The sequence below is a fragment of the Eretmochelys imbricata genome, chromosome 2 (genome assembly GCF_965152235.1).
Source record: "Eretmochelys imbricata isolate rEreImb1 chromosome 2, rEreImb1.hap1, whole genome shotgun sequence".
In the NCBI taxonomy this organism is placed as follows: domain Eukaryota; kingdom Metazoa; phylum Chordata; order Testudines; family Cheloniidae; genus Eretmochelys; species Eretmochelys imbricata.
This window is the reverse complement of record NC_135573.1, coordinates 68,505,255-68,527,018: the sequence shown is the minus strand read 5'-3', so window position 1 is coordinate 68,527,018 and position 21,764 is coordinate 68,505,255. Positions and strand designations below refer to the sequence as shown.

General features: G+C 42.7%; 1 protein-coding gene across 1 annotated transcript in view; it reads left to right on the top strand.

Moving 5' to 3' along the window:
* XKR4 (XK related 4) overlaps window positions 1–21,764 on the top strand; it is a 284,882-nt gene that overhangs the window by 171,916 nt on the left and 91,202 nt on the right. Inside the window, exon 2 of the mRNA XM_077809000.1 lies at window positions 21,318–21,517. Within this exon, the coding sequence (XP_077665126.1) occupies window positions 21,318–21,517 (200 nt within the window). The remainder of the gene's footprint in view (window positions 1–21,317; window positions 21,518–21,764) is intronic.

Here is a 21,764-nt window from a genome sequence, read left to right as displayed (position 1 = left end):
ATGGGCTCTTCAGTCCAGCTGACATAGGTATAATACGATCCAATTGCTGGAAGTTGAAGCTAGACACTCAGAGTGGAAATAAGGCATAATTTTTTAACAGTGAGAGTAATTAACCATTTAAACCACTTACTATGGGCCAAGGTGGATTCTACATCATTGACAATTTTCTAATCCAAATTGGGTGTTTTCCCAAAATAATATGCTCTAGAAATTATTTTGGGAAAGTTCTATGACTTGTGCTCTACAGCAGGTCAGACTAGATGATCACAATGGCCCCTTCTGGCCTTGGAATCTATGACAATGCACAAAATAGCAGAATTTTTCCTACTCTTACTATAAGTCAAACATGGTAAATTGACCCAGATACATTTTGGCCTCCTTAAGAGCTAAAATCATTGCAAATACTGCCCTAAGATAGTGAACCTTGAAAATGTGAACTTAAGATGTCAAGTAGACAAGTGAGTTATCAACCATATCCATATATTGTGCTTCCTTCATTCTAAATGTGGCCTTTTGTGTCCCTGATGCAGTTCTGTAATTCCAGGGTTGAATGGGGACTTGTGATTAGGACATTTCACTGAATGTACATTTCAGTGACCTCTCCACACAAAATAGTGGTATTTAAAATTCAGAAATAATGCCCATCTAGTTTAATAATGTGTAGTTCAATTGATATTTTTACTGCTGCTACCTAATTTCACTGAGCCTGTAGCTGTCTGGGGACTGGCTAGTCTAGTAACACTTTTAATCCTCTTGCTTAACAACTACCATATTCCTATGATGATCTTTAAAATGCAGTTGTTCTGTTGAATTATCCATTTTTATATTTTTATATCCATTTACCTAATTGACTGTAATAGACTTTTATGTGGACTGGAAGACTAATCAAATATGCCACTGTGAAACCACATTATTGGGATCCTGTCTGAATGAGAATTCAGAGCATTAATGAAGGATAATGAACCAGGAATGCATATGTAAAAAGGTCACAGATTGATTCCCTGTTGAGATAACAAGATTCTGGAGCAGTACTAGGTCTTTCAGAAATAGAATTCCAACTCAGATTTAAGCTTCAGAATATCTTCTTAAATTCTTATGATTTAGAAAGTATGTAGAGAGGACAGTGATAATCTGGAAGTCAGCAATTTTAAGCGGTCATGAGGAACAAAAAAATTCAGATGGAAGAGCAAGAAATTAAGCATAGAGTCAAAAGTGTAGAGGTCTGGGCTTAATTCTACTATAACACTGGTTTGATGTTGGTGGAATTGTACTGTCAGCAAAAATGTTCTAACATAAGTGCCTACATTTAAACACCTAAATCGATATTTAGCCACTGAAATACAAGTGGTTTAATTCTGAGAGATGGTGAACTGCTGCTGCTGTCAGTGATGCCAGTGTCCTGTGGTCTGTTCACTGCAGCAACGTTGCACAAACTGGAGATTGCTTCCTGAGTGTCGGGTGGGGTGGGATGGGATGGGGATATCTAAGGAAACTACAGGACAGAGTTAAATAGCAATGGTCTTGAGGTCACTTTTGAGCCTTCCCATCTCCTACTGCAAATATGTTTCTGCAGCTGTGTGAGAAATGGAAGGTGCATCCCTGAAAGTCACCTTCTTTTCCTCCTCGTTTCTTCTGTGGTCTGTAATGGAGGCTGCTGCAGAAGCTGCTCACAGATATAGGATGTCAGGCTGAGGTAGCAGCCTGCCTGTCCATACTTCTCTTCTCTGCTTCTGCAGCACTCCGCTGGGAGAGCACATATGCCTGACTTTGTGAAGACATGGCTGAATTCCCACACGCTACTCTGCATAGCATGTAGCCTTCCGGTAAATGGGATGTAGTTGGAGAGCCAGCGGAGGAGAAAGGAGGAGTCATGAGAGGAATAGGGACGGTAAACAGAGCAAAAACAGAGAGACAAAAATAAAACACCAGTGAAAAAGGACAGAAACTAGACTTAAAAATAAAAAATGGCCTAACTATGCTGGGGCATGCACAGGATGAGAGGACATGGAATGAGGTGCCAGTTTGCATATCCATTGCAAGGAGGGTAGCCACAAAAAAAGCTGGAAACTGCTGATGTAAAACATCCAAAAATATTTACTGAGCCATGGGAGTATAATCTTGGAAAAGAAGGGTGTGAGGTGTTTTCATATATTTATTTTAAATGAGGCTTTTAATTGTAATTACAGGAGTCAAATTGAGCAATACCAAACATTTTAGGTTCATCAGCTGCATACTGGGCAGCATATGCAAATCTACATCAACTGTTGTGAGTTACAGAGAGATCTAAATGACTATGATGTTGCTTTTAGCAGCTTTGTCTATGCACAAATATTGCCAAACTGCATGCAATGAATGGGCTTTTCACTTTCTTTAAAAAAAGAGGATTCAAGAATTCCTATGTAATTAATTACTTATGCTATACGGAAAAGTTACTAAAGCACAAATACATTTCCATTGCTGCCCTGATTTATTCATTAAAGACGTACAATGACAAATGACTCAGTTCATAAATCTACAATGCTCAAGACCCCTCATCCTCATCAGTAGTTATTGCTCAGTTTAAGCTTTTTATGTGAAGCTAGCCTTTACTATCCCTTTCATTGTTTATTATGATTTCAACTTAAACTAGTTTTAAGTAACTTTTATTACAATTTACAGAGGTTTCAAATAATTTATTTTTAATGGACTTTATGACATAGCATCCGAGTGCTAACCAAACAAAAAAATACACCCACAATATCACCCACAGAGGGTCTGCGACCCTAATGCAGAATGCCAATTACCAAGGACAAGAATAGTCAAATTCTACAACACATAAATAATGTGTAGCTAAATCCTGATTTCAATAATCACCCCCTCCAACTCCAAAAATATGATGTCACTTCTGTGCAAAATTCCCATAACTTGTTCTGGAAACGAGACAAACACATATTTTCTGTAGCATATATTATAAACAACTTTTTATTGTGTTATACTCTATTTACTGTATTTTTTAACCAAAGTGCTGTTGTAAAATTAGACATCAAGGCTGAAAAAGATCTACGGTGGGATAGGGTACAAAATCTATGTGGGGTGGACTGGGATCCAAGCTGCAACTAATCCATTTTTGAATACACTGGACTTTTTAAACAATTGATTTTATTGGGAAGAAGCCAAAGTTGTTTCCTACAGCCAAGAGCTGTAGTGGTTTTGGCTGAATGAAATGAAAGCGTGCATAAAGGAAATCGTGTACTGTTCATAGCTAATGAATGTCTCTGGTACAGATTCAATATTAAGTGCAGATTATGTCTGGAATGGTTCTTGGGGGAATTCAGAAAGATATCAAATCTTATGGAGGATGCTAATTTAAAAGAATAGCTGGCCAGGATGCATTTAATAACTATAGATTTTGAATGAAGTAAAAGAGAAGTGTCAGAAAACGTGGCATAGAGAGAGAGAGGAGAGACGTGCAGTAGAAACAGTCTTCCTTAGAAACAGCATGAGATTGATTCGGATTTTATGGAGTAGATAAGGTACTGTACCCTTACTTGCTGAAAGGTGAGAGGAACCATGCAGGCTAGATCCATAACCAGTGTCTCCTCTGAAGTAATTATTGTTTTAGACAGAAATTAAATCGGTACAGTCTTCACTTGAATACAGTTAGTTTAGAAGAACAGGAATTGGTGCTGTTATGCCTCATTCATTTACTAAAGCAGAACATGAGTAAAAATGAGTCTTTAAAATTCAGGGGCATGATGGGGTTTTGTCCCATTGTCTCAGGATAATCCATTTGTCCTTGGCTGCTAGGAGGTTCTCCAAAGAAAATATAAAAAATAAGATGTTCCATGTCATTTTAGAAAGGACCTTCTCTTTATGGCTTTGTTTTGTTCTTTTGATTCCCCCCCCCCCTTTTTTTTTTAATTCTCTTCTATTTTTCTGTCCTTCTGGACACTTCCCGCTCTGTGATTATTTTCTTTTTCTTTATTTTTGAATGTTGGCAACTTGGTAATTAAAGTTTCTACATTCAAACACACTGAGGGCTTCTGTGAAATAATCTTCCAAAGAAACATCTGCCTGTTAACATGACACTTTAAATATAATACGAATATCTTTCGCTTAGATAGTATCTTTGATCGAAGGAGCTCAGTGTTTTGCCTCAAATCAAATTAAATTAAATTAGCCTCAAAACACACCCTGCAAGATGATTCGATATTACAGTCCCAATTTAGAAGCCCACATGTAGTAGGAATAGTCTGTCATAACTTAGAAAGGCTCTCCTGGGGCAATATCCTGGTCCCACTGACATTGATGGGAGTTTTGCCATTGACTTAACAGAGTTAGGATTTATCCATAGTTTGCCTCACAGTATTGTAATAAATGGCTAGTGGTGTACACACCGCTTCCCTCTAATGCAGGAGTGGGCAAACTTTTTGGTCTGAGGGCCACATCGGGGTTCCAAAACTGTATGGAGGGCCGGGAAAGGAAGGCTGTGCCTCCCCAAACCCTAACCCTATCCACCCCCTGCCACTTCTTGCCCCCTGACTGCCCCCTCAGAACCTCCGACCCATCCAACCCCCCCTACTCTTTGTCCCCTGGCCACCCCCTCCTGGGACCCCCGCCCCTAACCGACCCCAGGACCCCACCCCCATCCAACCCCCCCCCCGCTTCCTGACTGCCCCGACCCCTATCTACACCCCCACCCCCTAACAGGCCCCCCAGGACCCCACCTCCTATCCAACCCCCCCCCAGCCCCTTTCAGAATGCGGCCCTGCGGACATGGGCGGAGGACTCAGGAGGAGCAGGGGCAGCCGGGCAGCCGGAGAGAAGTGGCGGTTTTCCCTTCAAAGCACCGCAGCCACCCGGTCCTCCGCCCGCGTTCGCCGCGCTCCCGCCACCCACACAACCCGCCTGCTCCCCTGAGGCTGCAGGTGAGCCTCCCTGCCTGCTCTCCTCTGCCCCCGCAGTGTAGCTCCCTCCCACGCTGGTGGCACAGCACACTGAGGCTGCAGGGCAGGAGGGATACCAGGGGAGGGGCCAGGGGGCGAGCCTCCCCGGCTGGGAGCTCAAGGGCCAGGCAGGCGGTCCTGCGGGCCAGATGTGGCCCGTGGGCCGTAGTTTGCCCACCTCTGCTCTAATGGATGATATCAGAGCTGCTCTATTGTGTGTAATAGTCACTGTTCTGCTAACAATAATTCCCCTTTAACACAAATAGCAAAGGCCTGATATTTTGAAGCAAAAATCCAAATTCAAGGTGCTCATGAATGTGTTACAATATGAAATGCCATCAATTTTTCTTATGCTTGTGGGGTAGAATTTTGTGTATCTTGCTGCAGGTAGTTTGCCAGATCATCATTTTCCAGTGTTCTGAGTCCCATCCAGACAACCCTCCACCTTGTTTGCGGATGTTTGGTCAGAAATAAGATGTCAGATTTCACAGAAATTAGAGAGAAGAGCTCTATTCAGTTGCTTTTCATTCTGATTCTGAAAAAAGTGAGCCACTCAGTGCAATTCCAGTCAGACTATAGCTCTGAGTGTTTTCTACTATAGATTTTCACCATAATGAAACCATTTATCTGAGGGTAATACATGCAGCTCTGGAAAGAACTCTTCAGTTCGGAAGTGTCAAATAGTATATTGCTACCATGTGCTTAATCTGAAAAGTCTTTAGGAAGATACACATAACTGAGACAACATTTGCATTCTTTGAAAAAATGGAAATGTACTGATTTCATGCTTCATATAGTCCATATTTGTGACAATTGTCTGTGTCAGCAGAGGACATTTGCTTGTGTTACATAATCTACTGAAACACTTATAGGAAGATGGCCGGTTGTAGCTATTCTAGACATTTTTTCTGATGTCTAATTTGCCTCCTGGATCAAACAGTACATTAAACAATTTATCTGTATCATAAACAGCTGCTTTTTCTACTGTTTGAGAAGTATGGAGAGTAAGAATCTCTACAGCAACGCCTAAAAAATAGTAGAATAAACAGCAATTCAAATAAGTGGTATTTTCTTCTGTTGCCTAGCTACCAGAGGAAACTTTACTATATTTTTTACCTCAACAATAGCTGCTGTTAAATAACAAGACATTTTGCTTTTAATGTACCTTTTTATTGGGTGTGTCTGAATATTGAAAAACAAAAACAAAAACTTTGTTTCCTTACGAGGAACATGCTAATGTTTTTCTTTTTGTTGTGGAGAACAGGGTAAATCTCTTCAGTTTTGATTCCTATATCTCACAAGGAAGGCTTCAGCAGGTGATTTTTAATTTTCCTTCCAAATTATTTTTCATTTGGAACATTAATGTTTAATGCAGAAAAGGAAATTGAAACAGATTCTGTAGCAGAGGAATGCTCCAAATTTGCCCAAAGGTCATGCTGGCAATGTGCCAGCCATTAGAAGTCTGCACTTAATTTACCTAGAAATAAGACTGCAGATGTCCTTAACATTAATATTGTGTTGTGGTCCATGAAGACTTCAGGTCCCAGCATGAAATGTTCCAACTTGAACCAAGTAGACCGTGATCTATCTTGAGATACACCTCCGTGTTAAAGACAAAGGTTTTGTGGCAAGAGTGAAGCATCACAAAGAGTCACTTTCTTCTAACACTGAACAAGGAAAGTGCTATTATCCTTAAAATGTGTCCTCTCTTTCTCTCTCTGCTTTCCCACTGGGGAATGTTCTAGGCTCTATGGTCTGGCTTCCAGCTAGAGATTTCATGAATAATGCACACATCCTGACAGGTGGGCACAGGCAATATTAAAGCAGTATTCCATGAATTACATTTGGCCTGCTGGCTGCCATTTGAGCAAGCCTGTTGTGACCCATTACCACACACATTTAACCTTTTTTCTTCATAATGTTATGTATTAGTAATAGGGCCAAACCCTAGACCGGTAATCTTCTTGATTGTTGGGTAGGGCAATAGTATGGGGAGGCATTACACCTGTGTAAGGCATGACACCTCTCACGGATACTGGGGAGAAAGTCTCACTGCCTCATTAGAAGGATGCAAGTGCATAGGGTGACCTTGTATCTGGAAACAATGACGATTTCCATTCTTAGGGCCTGTCCTGATGTCCCTGGCAGATTTATATAACAGTTTTGTCCATTTTTTTTTAAACTCCCAGGTATATTCTCGCCCTCTGTTGAGCTGGCAAGATTTCCCCCAAAACAACTCTGTGCATTGTTACCTCCCAGGATGCCCCCACACCAAGTCTGCCATATGTTGCCACCTAACCAATTTGATTTCCAAGAAAAATTGGCCCTGAAAGCCCCCCTCATGCTACAGTGCCTCAAGTGACTGCATTTTGAGAGTCTAGTCATCCAAAGCATGCACTCCACTCATCCCCCAGGATCCTGGCCAGCTCTGTCTGGAGGTCAGTGGCATCTTTAGCTGGCCCCAATTCCTCACACCGCCAATTGCTGTCAACCAAAATATGTCTGCCTCCTTTACGGGTGTAATACTTGTGTAAGCATCTTCCTCTCTAGTGCACCTGCGCAGAACCAGCCAGAGCTTAGCTTCAATGAACCAGCTGGGCTGTTGTACTGAGTGCCACAAGGGTGATTTAATGTTAAAATTTGGTTCAGCCACTAAGCTAAAAATGCCTAAATTCCTGATGACATTGCCTTGGTACTCCTTAAGAGTCAACTTCAGCACACTCCCAGCACAACCCATTAGGAGTCATAACTAAAAAAAACAGTTAAGTAAGTGAAAAATCCCCAGGCATTCACCCTACAACATGAATTCGACTAAGCAAATGGAAAAAATGCAACTGATGCTGCTGTACAGCTAGTTCTCCTGTTCTAATCAGGGAGAACACCAGCCTTTAGATATGCTTTTGGGTGACTGACAAACTGCACCAGCCTGATGCTGCCCATGAGCTGCTAAATAGCTGAATAGAGCTGGGTGAAATTTTTCAGCTGAAATCTGTTTGCGCACACACATGGGGTGGCGGGGAGGTGCAGATTAGGTGACATTGAAATGTTTTGGGAAGTTGCATTCATTTTGCTAAATTATTTCAGTCAAGAAAACCTTTAAAAAAATCCAAAATGTTTTGATTTTTCTATTCTAAACAACTTTACATTTAGAGTTTTTCTTTACTTTTTTTTTAATGTAAAATATTAAAAATGCTCAAAGTGAAACAAAATGTTTTGTTGCAGGTTGAAGGAAATGACAAGGTTGGTCTGGAATGATTTTTTTTTTAAACTTTTTCAATGTGTTGTAAAAATTCTATTTTTGTTCAACCCAAAACAATATTTTTTTGACATTGCCAGCAAATTGAAAAAATACTCACCTAGCTCTCTGTCTGGATGCTTATTAATCGCAATCATCCTCTTCCCACTGTCATCACAGGCCCCATAACTCTGCCTTCATCTGTGGTCAGTAGATGTCTCCCATGTATCACTTGGCTGAAGTCCTGAAAGCGACACACTTTGTGCAAGAGGACACTTTAGGCTATCTTTTTTGAATGAGAAGCCCAAGCAGGGTAGGGTCCAGACACCATCCCTACCTGACCTCTTCCAAGAGGGCGAAGGCTGTTCTGTCTCTCTGGAATAGTGTGTATGAAACTCCTAAACTACAGTCTTGGCTTATAGCATAACAAGCTGTCAAAGGCAAGATGGTCATGTGGTTAAAACCCTACACTAGACCTCAGAAGACTAGGGGTTCAATTCTTGGTCTGTCACAAACTTCAAGTGTGACCAGGGACAAGCCATTTCACCTATTTGTGGCTCACTGACCCACTTTATAGCTTTTTTAATGTTTAAGGTGTGTTCATGCACAGTTATAGCAGCATTTCAGCAATTTTTCATTAGGTTTATGATTGGGGATGTGAGAGGTAGACTTTGAATAGTCTGTTCTCTGTACAATAACTTTTCTCCCCTGTACTATATCTGCTTACATTGGAGTTATTTTCCAATTTCTTTTCACTACCAAATGTTCAGTGGTTTCTGATTGCCTATGCTTTAGTCATCCTAAAGTGTCCAGATAATTCAGTCCCGGTTTTCATCTCAATTGTTCCTGGCTGGGGGTGTCAGCCAGAATCCAGGAGCACAGATCTCCCTATAATCCTTCATGAGGCAAGCTCTGGAACTCCAAGCATTCCCTAGTAAATGCTTCCTCAGAGCAGTTCACAAGAACCCCTAGAGTGCAGCAGGCAGGGCACTATATTCATGGTTATAGGACATCTTAATTCACTAGAACCAGTGTTTGTAATGGGACTGTTTCCCTGTTCCTTCCCCACTATGGTGACAGACTCATGCTGTCCCTCTGAAATGCTCCTCAGACTCTTCTGGTGGAGGAGTGGCAACCTCACAGTACCTTGGGAGGGTGAGGAGGGGTCATCTGATATATGATACATCTAACATAAGGTGAGAAATGGGAAACACAGATGCTGGAGGGACAGGTTGAGCGGAGGGAGGTTTACCCATAATGGTTTGAGTTAGTCAGTTCAAGAGCCCAAGCAAATCTATATGGGATAGTTCACTGCCAGTTTTGTTAGGGAAACCTTCAGTTTTGAGTTCATGAACTGCTGGTGAACCTCACCCTGGGCAGAGCTCTAACAGTCCTAGCTCTAGTCCCTACAGGAACCTGGACTGCTGGTCAGTCATACTGACATGTTTGTGTTCCTTTAAGGCAGGGGTGGGCACCTGTTAACTGCTGGAAATGGCCCACCTTGATTATCACTACAAAAGGTTTTCTTCCCCCTGCACCCCCGCTCCCCTGCTAGTAATAGCTCATCTTAAGTGATCACTCTCCTTACAGTGTGTATGATAACACCCATTTTTCGTGTTTTGTCTGTATATAGATCTCCTCACTGTATTTTCTACTGAATGCATCCGGTGAAGTGAGCTGTAGCTCGTGAAAGCTTATGCTCAAATAAATTGGTTAGTCTCTAAGGTGCCACAAGTACTCCTTTTCTTTTTGCGAATACAGACTAACATGGCTGCTACTCTGAAACCTGTTACAAGTACTGTAGTGCAATCTCTTTATCATGAAAGTTGAACTTACAAATCTAGAATTATGTACAAAAAACTGTGAAACAAAACAATGTAAAACTTTAGAGCCTACAAGTCCATTCAGTCCTACTTCTCGTTCAGCCAGTCACTCAGACAAACCAGTTTGTTTTCAGTTGCAGGAGATAATACCACCCACTTCTTGTTTGCAATGTCACCTGAAAGTGAGAACAGGTGTTCGCATGGCACTGTTGTAGCCAGTGTTGCAAGATATTTATGTACCAGGTGCGCTAAAGATTCATATGTCCCTTTATGCTTCAACCACCATTCCAGAGGACATGTGTCCATGCTGACAAAAACAAAAAATATATACAATGTAAGTGATTGCACTACAGTACTTGTCTGAGGTGAACTGAAAAATACTATTTCTTTTGTCTGTCATTTTTACAGTGCAAATATTTGTAATCAAAAATAATAATATAAAGTGAGCCCTGTATACTTTGTATTCTGTGTTGTAATTGAAATCAATATATTTGAAAATGTAGAAAAAAATCCAAAAATATGTAATAAATTTACTTGTTTTAATCGTGATTAATTTTTTTGAGTTAATCATGTGAGTTAACTGTGATTAATTGACAGTTCTAGTTGTAATGCATTTTCTTCAGTACATACATCTTTCCCTCTCACTCTCAGCCTCACTACACTAATATATACTGGTGTCTGGAGTTGGTCTGTGTCACTCTTGAGTCCTAGCATCTAATCTCACACATAGGAGCAGCAGGAGCTATCTGCCTCATTATCCAGATTATCTATTGCCAGACCACAACAACAAAAGACACTGTAGTGGGAATTGCCTGCCCTTTCTAATTCCTGGATTGAAAAGACAGAAACAAGAATTAGAAATAGTCACTTTCACCTTCCCTATACATTTTTAAAATTTTATTTATACAACTATCTGTGCTTTCAGGTTTTATTTTTTAGGGAAAAATGTCACTCAACCATCTGATGTAAAAGTTCAGTAAACAGAATGCTCAGAGCAATATGCTAAACCTAACAGGGGGCTGATATTCCAACTAAACAGTCTATAAACATTCAGGCAACAGCGTGGGTGTCATTACTTACTGGGATATCCACAAGCAGTGCTCATATGCTTTCACGTGCCAACCCAACAGCTAAAACCTGCTTTACAGAATTCCAGATTGTCAACTTTTTCGTGCTTCTATTATTCAGAACTTACTGTATAGTGCACTTTAGTGTTGCCTGTTTGAAGAATTTGGTACATCATTCCATTCAAAAGTGAATTTGCCAGTTAACACATCAGCAATGCTCAACAGCAGTTTCACAAAAGGAATGATCTTGACTATGAACTTGAACATTGAACTGTAGGCTATTTCTGTGTGTTTCATAAATGTAGCATTCATAAATCTTTGTACTGAGGGTTTTTGGCTTTGTGTTTTGTTTAGGGTAAAGGTCATCAGAATGGCAGCTTTTTAAAGTTTCAGCCTTTCCTCAGTTCTTTCAGGCCAAATCCAAAAGCCCTAACTTAGAGAAAGTGCCCAATGAGCTCAGAATGAGTTTTTCCTGAATAAGAACCTCCAGATTTGTCCTAACTCAAGCATTACAAAAGGTGAGTCAGTTCTCATGTCTCAGCAGTAATGTGCAAGCCCATGGGGACATGAACAACGTAATGTCATCAACTGGCAAAGTGGCAGCTAAATTCACCAGCTTAAATGTAATTTGAACATTGCAAATCTACAACTTAAAAACCAAACTTCAAATCTTCAACTCAGCTGGTATGTCCACCTCAGCATATGAATGTGAAAGCTGGAAATCTGCCACAGGTACCAACAGACAGCTAAATGTCTTTGAAAGCAAATGCCACAGGAAAATAGTAGATATTAAATTGAGTAAATTTATAACAAATGCCAATACTCATAAGAGAGTTCAACAACCCCTTATTTACAAAGTTACCCAGAAAAGAAGATGGAAATACATGGGATATGCATTAAAAATTAAGTCAGAGCATCTGCTGTGGCAGATGTGCCTTTGGGCAGCTGGAGGAACACATAAGATGGGCCAACCAAAGGAATCCCTCTGTAAAACAGTATTAAAGATAGAACATTTACGGAACTTAACAGTGCGGTGGATATGCAAAGAGTGGCTCATGATAGATAGTAATGTTGGAGCTTTGTTTATGTCTTAAGTGGGAAGGGTTCGCACTCAGATGTCCTGTGTAGTTGTCCCTGTGGGAGTCCAGTTAAAGGGATAACTGAGAAAAGGCCATCCTTCCCAAACTGACCCACTTTACCAGTATGGGCTTGTATGTAGAGAGAATTGCACAAATTTAAAGGTGTGAATTTAAACTGGCTTAATTAAACAAGCACAAACCTTGGTTTAATCTAAACTGAAACAAACCAGTTATGCTAAAATAAGACTAAAAGAAAAGGAGTACTTGTGGCACCTTAGAGACTTTGTTAGTCTCTAAGGTGCCACAAGTACTCCTTTTCTTTTTGCAAATACAGACTAACATGGCTGCTACTCTGAAACCTAAAATAAGACTGTCCACCAATTTAAATAAGGCCTAGTCTATACATAGTTTTGGTATAGGTATAACTATTTTAGTTAGGGGGCTAATTTTTTAAATTGAAATAGTTATACCACTAAAAATGCCTAATGTGGATGCAATTATATTAGTATAAAAGTGCCTCACACCAGTATAGCCTATTCCCCTTCCCACACAGCAATAGTTATATGACATGAAGCACATCTTCCTTTGGAGAGCAGAGGGAGGAGAGGAGTCCTTTCATAGTTCCCTTAGGCCTTTTGTCTTAGAGCACAGTCTGTCCAGCTGCCATTGGCTCACCGGTGACAAGAGGAGGTTTTCACAAAGCACAGAGAGGCGTTAATATAGCTTAGAAGAGCATTACCCAATCTTTGTGTTGTATTTTAGTGCACTCAAAAAATGGGCACCTATAGGAGGGAATACATACTGCATAGAATGGCTGTTCCCTAGTTCCTCCCTGGCCACATAGAGCTTCTGAGGAATGGGGGTTTGTATGGTCATGTGTTTTCTCCCCCTATGTGTTACTGTCGTGTTCCCCCCCACCCCCCCCGGCCCCTGGACCACATTCCTGGGATTTTCTTCCTTCCACGTTCTGCTGCAGATGAATGTATTTAGGCCGAGGAGCGATTACTGAAAGTTAACTCTACCAAAGATCTGCGTAGTAGTATTAAAAGACATAACATTTGCTGCAGCTAGAGGCAGCCATTTAGATTTAGCAAATGCTATTTTATTTATTCAGGCTGAAAGGTCAGTATTATCCTGCCAGCTTTAATTTTCTGCATTTAAAATGTCACCCCAAACAGTTAGCTTAGGTAACATTTGTGCTTGCTACATATCTTTTACTATTTCCTATGTCAGATAAGGTCTTTTGTGTCTAAAGAATGCTAATGAAGTTTGAGAACCAGTCTTGAAGAAACACTATTTAAGGAGATGAAGCACCTTTTAAAGATTACTCTCTCAAATCCAAGGGGTTTTGAATTCTCTTGTTTTTCTAAGTGCTTTGACATGTCCTCTTCTGCCACCATCTCTTTGCCATCTTGATTTGTCTTTTTTTGTGCAAGAAAGACTGTTAGAATGACCGGAAGGAAGATTTTATGCCTCTAGCCTCCATGCTGGTGGTCACAATTATTTGTGTCTGTGTAGATAAGTGGACTTACTGCTGGAGCTTAACATGGTGTGGAAGGCTCTTTCCTCTCTAGCACCCCTGTTGACAGTTGCTCTGCCTCTGTGATGGTCTCTCTTCCCCTAACTCAGCCTTCTGGACAGGCCACAATTTAGCCCTACCCCTTTTGGGATAACGAAGTGGCCAATAAATAAAAGTGCAATTCCTCAAATCAGGTCTTTGACTCAAAATCAGGAAGAGCAGGGAATTAAATCTGGGTCTCTCACATCCTAGCTGAGTGCCCTAAGTACTGGGCTATTGGCTATTCTTTGATGGGTCTCTCTCTCTCTCCTTCCAGAAACCTTCATGACAAGTATTTGTCTAAACCAACCTTTTCCCATGAAAAGTTTAGGCTTCAACAAACCAGTGTTTTTCCAACAAAAAACTGTTTTGCTGGAAATTTCGTGACCAGCTCTAATGATGATTATTTCTGCCCTTGCACTGTGAATATGCTGTAGAATGGCATGAAGCTCCGGATCAAGTCAGAGGCAGTAACTTGCCCTTTAAATTTGCTTTTGAAATTAAGTTTGAAAAAGCCAGTGGAAAAGCTATTCCTGTGCAAAAGGGCTCCTTTTGTATCAACTTTTATAAGTATTTTAACAAATGCATTTAGCTTTTCTTTTGTTCCTGACTGTGGTTTGAACATACAGGTCAGTGTGACCTTACAACTTCCTAGGGAAAAATTAGTTGCAGAATGATGGCACACAAAATAAAAGACACTGACATAAATTAGCGAATTTCTGGGGTTTCTGCAAAATATATTTGCCATTTCTTGGCATGCTGTGCCCTAATCTCCCACCTTTGCTGTAGCAGCATCTGCTGTGATTTTCTTATCATACATTGGGTAATCCAAACTGAATGTTGTTATTCAAAAACTGCACTCCACTCATTTGCATGTATCTGATTTAACTTGACTCCAGATGACCTTGTTGTGATAATGAGTTTTTAATACATCTCCACAGAAGGTTTAAAATGCCCCACTTCCAAAGATGATATTCCTAAAAATGGGAAGTGAAGACTAATGCACATAATACACACAAAAAGAAAAGGAGTACTTAGTCTCTAAGGTGCCACAAGTACTCTTCTTCTTTTTGCGAATACAGACTAACACGGCTGCTACTCTGAAACCTGTCGTAATACACACCCCCACTCTGTGCCATGCTATTACAGATCAGTTTGGCAGCAGCTTGAATAATTGTAGATTAACTCAATTTAACAAATGTAGGCCCAGGTTCAAAGAAGCTGTTTTGGAGAGATGTAACCTGGCAGGGAATGGAAGTGCAGCTATGAGTTGTGGCAGCGTTGCTAGTAGCTCTTTCAGCTAACTTCACCAAGGCGGTGAGGTGAATTGGGGGCCTCCCCAGGCTGTCCTCAGCACACCCTCTTCCTGGCCAGTGCAGCCCATTTTGAGGGCTATGAATTTTCCCTAGGATTCCCAGCCTACATGCCACCCAATGAAAGTGTTCTACATCTTTTCCATTGCTGCAATTTACTGACCACCACTGGGGACTTCTGCCAGGATCAACACCGTGGGAAGGCTGAATCTGGTGCCAAGTGCTGAATTGCCGTGGAATGGCTTGAGCAGTTTGACTAAAACAACAGATTCAAACTGAGATTTCAAAAACCCCATTGGTTAGTTTGTTGTCCACATTAATGTTATTTTTCTTGCACCCCTGCACACCATTGCTCCAGCCAGACGCAGGAACTGAAGATCCAAGTTACCCCATGAGCAGAGGCTGACTAGGAGAAGAAGGTACTAGAACTATAACAAGAAGTTCTTTCTCTTGACATTTCCAAATGAATATTAATGACCCAAAAGGTTTGGCTAAACTTCATCTAAGCCTCCCAAGTTTTGGCATGCCTATCCAAAGCAAACCCCTGGAGTTTCATCCACTACTGAGCTTGTTGCTTTGGTCTAAGACATAGCCTGGGGCCAGGGGAAACATTTGTAACAGAGGGGAAGAAATGCTCTAATGGTTAAGGCACTGGGAATCAGGAGATCTGTTTCTATTCTTGGCTCTGCCACAGACATTCTATGTGAGCTTGCCCAAGTCACTTAAATTACATGTTGGCTGAAAAATGATAAGATATTAACTCTTACACTTCATAAACTAACCACTATCAGCTCTGTGTTAGGAAGAGGCTTCCTTCCATAAAAAAAGACTATAGCATATATGTACATTAGGGATTTACACCTTCTTTTGAAGCATCTGGTATTAATCTCTGGTAGAGGCAGGACTATATGGACCACTGATTAGAGTCATAGATTCCAAGGCCAGGAGGGACCCTTGTGATCATCTAGTCTGACCGCCTGAATAACACAGGCCATAGAACTTCGGACATTGTACAACAAAGTCTACATTCCTTCTCTCTCTGTGCAGCTGTCTCCTCACTTCTAAATCCGCCCCCTCCCACTTCCCGCCCCCAACTGCCCCCCTCAGAACCCCTGACCCATCCAAATCCCCCTGCTCCTTGTCCCCTGACCGCCCCCTCCCAGGACCCTCGCCCCTACCCCACCCCCCAGGACCTCACCCCCTATCCAACCCCCCCTTCTCCCTGTCCCCTGACTGCCCCGCACCCTATCCATACCCCCCACCTCCTGACAGGCCCCACGGGACTCCCATGCCTATCCAACCCCCCTGTTCCCTGTCCCCTGACTGCCCTGACCCCTATCCACACCCCCACCCCTAACTGTCCCCCAGGACCACACCCCCATCCAACCTCACCTGCTCCCTGTCCCCTGACTGCCCCAACCCCTATCCACACCCCCGCCCTCTGACAGCCCCCCTCCAGAATTCCCATGCCTATCCAATGCCCTCTGTTCCCCATCCCCTGACTGCCCCCTGGAGAACCTCCTCCCCATCCAACCGCCCCCTGATCCCTGTCCCCTGACTGATTCCCGGGACCCCCTGCCCCTTATCCAACCCCTGCCCCGCCCTGCCCGCTTATCATGCTGCTCAGAGCAGCAGGAACAGCAGGCCAGAGCGCTGGCTGCACGGTGTGCTGCAGCTGCAGGGGAGGGAGGACAGCAGGGGAGGGGTCGGGGGCTAGCCTCCCCGGGAGCTCACGGGCTGGGCAGGACGGTCCCACGGGCCAGATGTGGCCCACGGACCATAGTTTGCCCACCTCTGTTCTAGGTGCTACTGCTGCACAAATAATAAAAGGGTGGTATTCCAGTTATTGCTAGTGTGAAGCCACATCCAGGACTATTACATCAATTGCTGATATAATTGTGAATGCAAAGGATAATTTTTAGAGGTCTACTACCTTATTGTACCCCTAAATCAGGAATAGTAGTTATGTGTGTAAATGCTTATTTCTGCCTGTAATTAGTTTGGCCAATGGTGATACCGGTGCAAAAAGACAGTCCAAGTTGGGGCCTCATTTAAAAACTTGGCCTCTAATCTGTAGGAAAAGAATAGTGATCTTTCACACATTTTCTGTTTCTGCTTCTTGTTTAAATATGGGAGGGTTGGGGGATGGCTACCCAATCACCTACCTCACTGCCCATAAAGGGCAAAGGGAGAGGAATTATGTCGTTAAGTGCTCATAAATCACTGGTCATAAGGCAAATGTAGAACAGCAAGTGGTATTGCCACTAGGAGCACACCATTACTGTAAAAGGAAGGCTGCTGATGGCTCCTGTTAGCGATTCCAAAAGTGAGTGAGTGATATTACTACAGGAATGCTGGAGATGATGTTTGCAAAGGTGTGCAATACATCTACATATGCTCCTTGGAGGGAGGTGAGGACAGCAGAAGAAACCAGTGGCTATACTTTTTTAGTATATGGTGTACAAGAGACACAGCTGACTGTGTTGTGCTGCAGGGTTCTGGAGTCTGGTCCAGGAGCCCTTGTGTCTGCTGTGACTGAGTGTCTTGTCAGCCAGTGGACTGGCTGTGTTAACAGAACTGAACAATTTGCTTATGGATATAGGAATCACGCCATTTACTGCTTGTTTTTCTGAGCCTTAATATTGATGTCATCCTTCACTCTGTCCAACATTTACCATAATACTGCATTGTGCATCCAGTTATCTCATCATGCTCATGCCCTCATAGAATCATAGAATATCAGAGTTGGAAGGGACCTCAGGAGGTCATCTAGTCCAACCCCCTGCTCAAAGCAGGACCAATCCCAGCCAGGGCTCTGTCAAGCCTGACCTTAAAAAACTCTAAGGAAGGAGATTCTACCATCTCCCTAGGTAATGCATTCCAGTGTTTCACCACCCTCCTAGTGAAAAAGTTTTTCCTAATATCCAACCTAAACCTCCCCCACTGCAACTTGAGACCATTACTCCTTGTCCTGTCCTCTTCTACAACTGAGAATAGTCTAGAACCATCCTCTCTTGAACCACCTCTCAGGTAGTTGAAAGCAGCTATCAAATCCCCCCTCATTCTTCCCTTCTGCAGACTAAACAATCCCAGTTCCCTCAGCCTCTCCTCATAAGTCATGTGTTCCAGACCCCTAATCATTTTTGTAGCCCTTCGCTGGACTCTCTCCAATTTATCCACATCCTTCTTGTAGTGTGGGGCCCAAAACTGGACACAGTACTCCAGATGAGGCCTCACCAATGTCGAATAGAGGGGAACGATCACTTCCCTCGATCTGCTGGCTATGTCCCTACTTATACATCCCAAAATGCCATTGGCCTTCTTGGCAACAACGGCGCACTGTTGACTCATATCCAGCTTCTCGTCCACTGTCACCCCTAGGTCCTTTTCCGCAGAACTGCTGCCTAGCCATTTGGTCCCTAGTCTGTAGCTGTGCATTGGGTTCTTCCATCCTAAGTGCAGGACCCTGCACTTATCCTTGATGAACCTCATCAGATTTCTTTTGGCCCAATCCTCCAATTTGTCTAGGTCCCTCTGTATCCTATGCCTGCCCTCCAGCGTATCTACCACTCCTCCTAGTTTAGTATCATCCGCAAATTTGCTGAGAGTGCAATCCACACCATCCTCCAGATCATTTATGAAGATATTGAACAAAAGCGGCCCCAGGACCGACCCTTAGGGCACTCCACTTGATACTGGCTGCCAACTAGACATGGAGCCATTGATCACTACCCATTGAGCCTGACAATCTAGCCAACTTTCTACCCACCTTAGTCCTTGTTGTTTTGTTGCCTTCTCTAAGTCACTTGGGATGTCAGAAAGGTTGCTGTCTTGATCATCACTGTGATGTTGCCAATGCCTTCTGTTGCCTCATTGGTCCTTCCTGGATTGTGTTCTTTGCCAGTCAATCACCATGTAATTTATTGCCACTTTACACCATCCCTGGCTGGCTAATTGCTGCTTTGTCCCGCCTCCAGTACAACACTCAACGTGGGCAGAGTCCAAAGCTTCAATGTTAAGTTACGCTTTCCTCACACACCCCTGTGGTGTGCATTGAGGAGCACCCAGTACTGCAGACTCATCCCTGCTCACGCCAACATTTCTCTAGACTACACCCCGGTTTTTGTTTGGTGTGCACTGCCTGAGGGCAGGCTGGAGCTCCACTCACTGCACAGCCCTGCCATTGGGGAGAGTGACAGCAGTGATTTTTCTATGTGAACTGACACCGTGGTGACTGTGTCTGGAATATTCTATGTCACAGAGTTCATAAATCCTGTCAGATACAGCTGAAGTTAGAGCCCAAGAGCGAAGTGAGGCTGGATGTTGCCTGTAAATCAAGACCCTGTTTTGCTGTGCTAACTCAGTTTTGTTGTTGGGGCTTTCGGGGTGGGGAGTGGAAAACGGGATGGGTGTTGCAGTGTTTGTTTTATCTCATCAAATTAAAATGGTTACTTAATATTTAATAGTTATTAATTACAAGAGCATGATTGGCTGGTTGGATATTGTGATTCATAACAATTACAAGTGAATGGTGTAAAGTCCTCGCATCTAGTCAGATACCTCCTCCTTCAGTGGGACGCATTAATTTTGTAGGTAACCAGATGCACCCCTGTTATCCATGTCTGAAAGTTCTATTCAGGCAGTAACATTTGAAGTGTTACTAGACTCACTGTTTAACTGACTCTCCAATTTGGAAACAAAGAGGGTCATAGTGAGTAAATGGCTAATTTAGGTCAGTTTGAAAATAAATTAACAATAAAGTAACTTAACTGCTCTGGGATCACTGATTAATTTTACCTTTTTCTTCCCTTTTGCTTCCCTTCTCTTTCCTCCCCTCCCCCTACCTCTCCTTCTGCTTGGGTAGTTTGATCCGTCTGGGGCAGGACCAGCAGCAGCAGAAATTAGGACAGCAGCACCTGTATAAAGATGACAAGATGCGGATGCTTCATAGTAGCAAAAACTACCTGAGTAAAATTGGGGTGGGAGTAAGGAGAACACCACTTGTGCCCGCTCTCAGGTGTTGCTCAGTCAGCAAGAGATAAAGCTTTCCTGTCCTAATAAATGGAATGATTATGGAGCAGGAGCAACCTGGGCAAGAGGGAGGAGATAGACCGGGGCAGCTGGGCAAGACCCTGCTGACAGAGAAACCACTTGGCCACTGAACTCCTTCCTGTGTCACATTGCCCCACCCCCCAGCACATACTGCAGCAGCTGCCAACTGATTTCTGTTCTCATCCTGGCATCTGCCTCCAGCCCTCTGTTCGAATGAAACATCCTCTCCTTCAGGTAAGAGAGGTAGCTGGTAGAAAAGACTCAGGGTTTCCTTCCTGACAGCAGATCAAAGGCCACCCAGAAGAGAGCACAGGTGTCCCAGCAGCTGTTATAATCTATGTAAAGAACATGGAAGGTTTCTCTGTGACTGGGTAGCTTCATTGTCATCAGCAACCATCCCTTTGCCTCCAACAAAACCAATTGCTCCTACACCTGCAGCTTTCCATTTATTTGGCTGGTAGCCAGGTGCTTTTCTTCTTGCTCCCTCAGCCTATTGGATGCCTTGGTCGGCCCATGTGTTTTCCATCCACCTCTGCTCATCTTCAGGTTACTGCTGTCTGTAGCAGCAGCCTGTTGTCGTCACGCAGGTGCTGATTCTGGTCCTACCCTCTGCAGCTGTTATATAGAAACCATCTGAATATGGACTAGGGAATTTGTAGCTGTCCCCCCTTCAAAACATATCCAGACTACCATAAAAATATTTTAAGCTGGCGAAGGTTAGTATTTTATTCATCCTGCCTCTCGCTCTGGAGAACAGGGCTAATAAGCACAGCAACTCTTTAAGGCCCTGATCCTACAATTAGCTCCATGTATGCTGGACTCCTCTGCCCACAAAGAGTCCCACTGAAGTCAGTAGGGGTCTATGTGAGCATAAGTGTCTGCCCAAGCAGAGCCTGTTGCAGGTTTAGGACATTTGGACTGAAGTTAGTAGGTCTTTTCATTTCCTTCAGTGGGTTTTGCAGAAGGCCATAGATGAGCTCAGCTTTTAAAATACCTTCTAAAATACCTTATCTTTGAAAGTAATAGAATGCATTTAACAAATTAGACCAAAGTGCTAAGCTTTCAAAAATGGCTTTTTTAAGAAAATTTTTTGTTTTGTTTTCCACTGAACAAAATACTATGGACTAGAATATTGTGTCCCTTCTGAATATAGTCCCTTCCATCCATTATCCTGAAGCATGTTGGGCAAGGTGGGTTAGTTTAGAGTAAAAATGGTGCTTGTAAAATATTCTGCAGTGTCTTCTTAATCTCTCTTTTATTTCTAGGTATTTCCACACGATATACTTAGGTATCCGCAGTCGACAAAGTGGAGAGAACGACAGATGGCGGTTTTATTGGAAAATGGTATATGAGTATGCAGATGTGAGTATGCTGCACTTGCTAGCCACGTTTCTGGAAAGTGCACCACAGTTGGTTCTGCAGCTCTGTATTGTTGTACAGACTCGTACTCTACAGGCTCTCCAAGGTAAGGGATCATTTCAGGTAATTTCATCATCATTTAGGAGGATGTCATGTATGGACATGCATGCTCTGTTCTTTCCAGCCAGCCACTGTGTATGTTGCTCTCACCTCATAAGAATGAGGTCTCCCTACTGACTTCTGTTATTGTTTTAACAATTACTGTGTCAAAAACACACTATTTTCTTCTGCTCTACTTGTCACTCCTGGTTAGTGGTAGTTACTATTCTGTTTTGCCCAATCTACACCCTTTA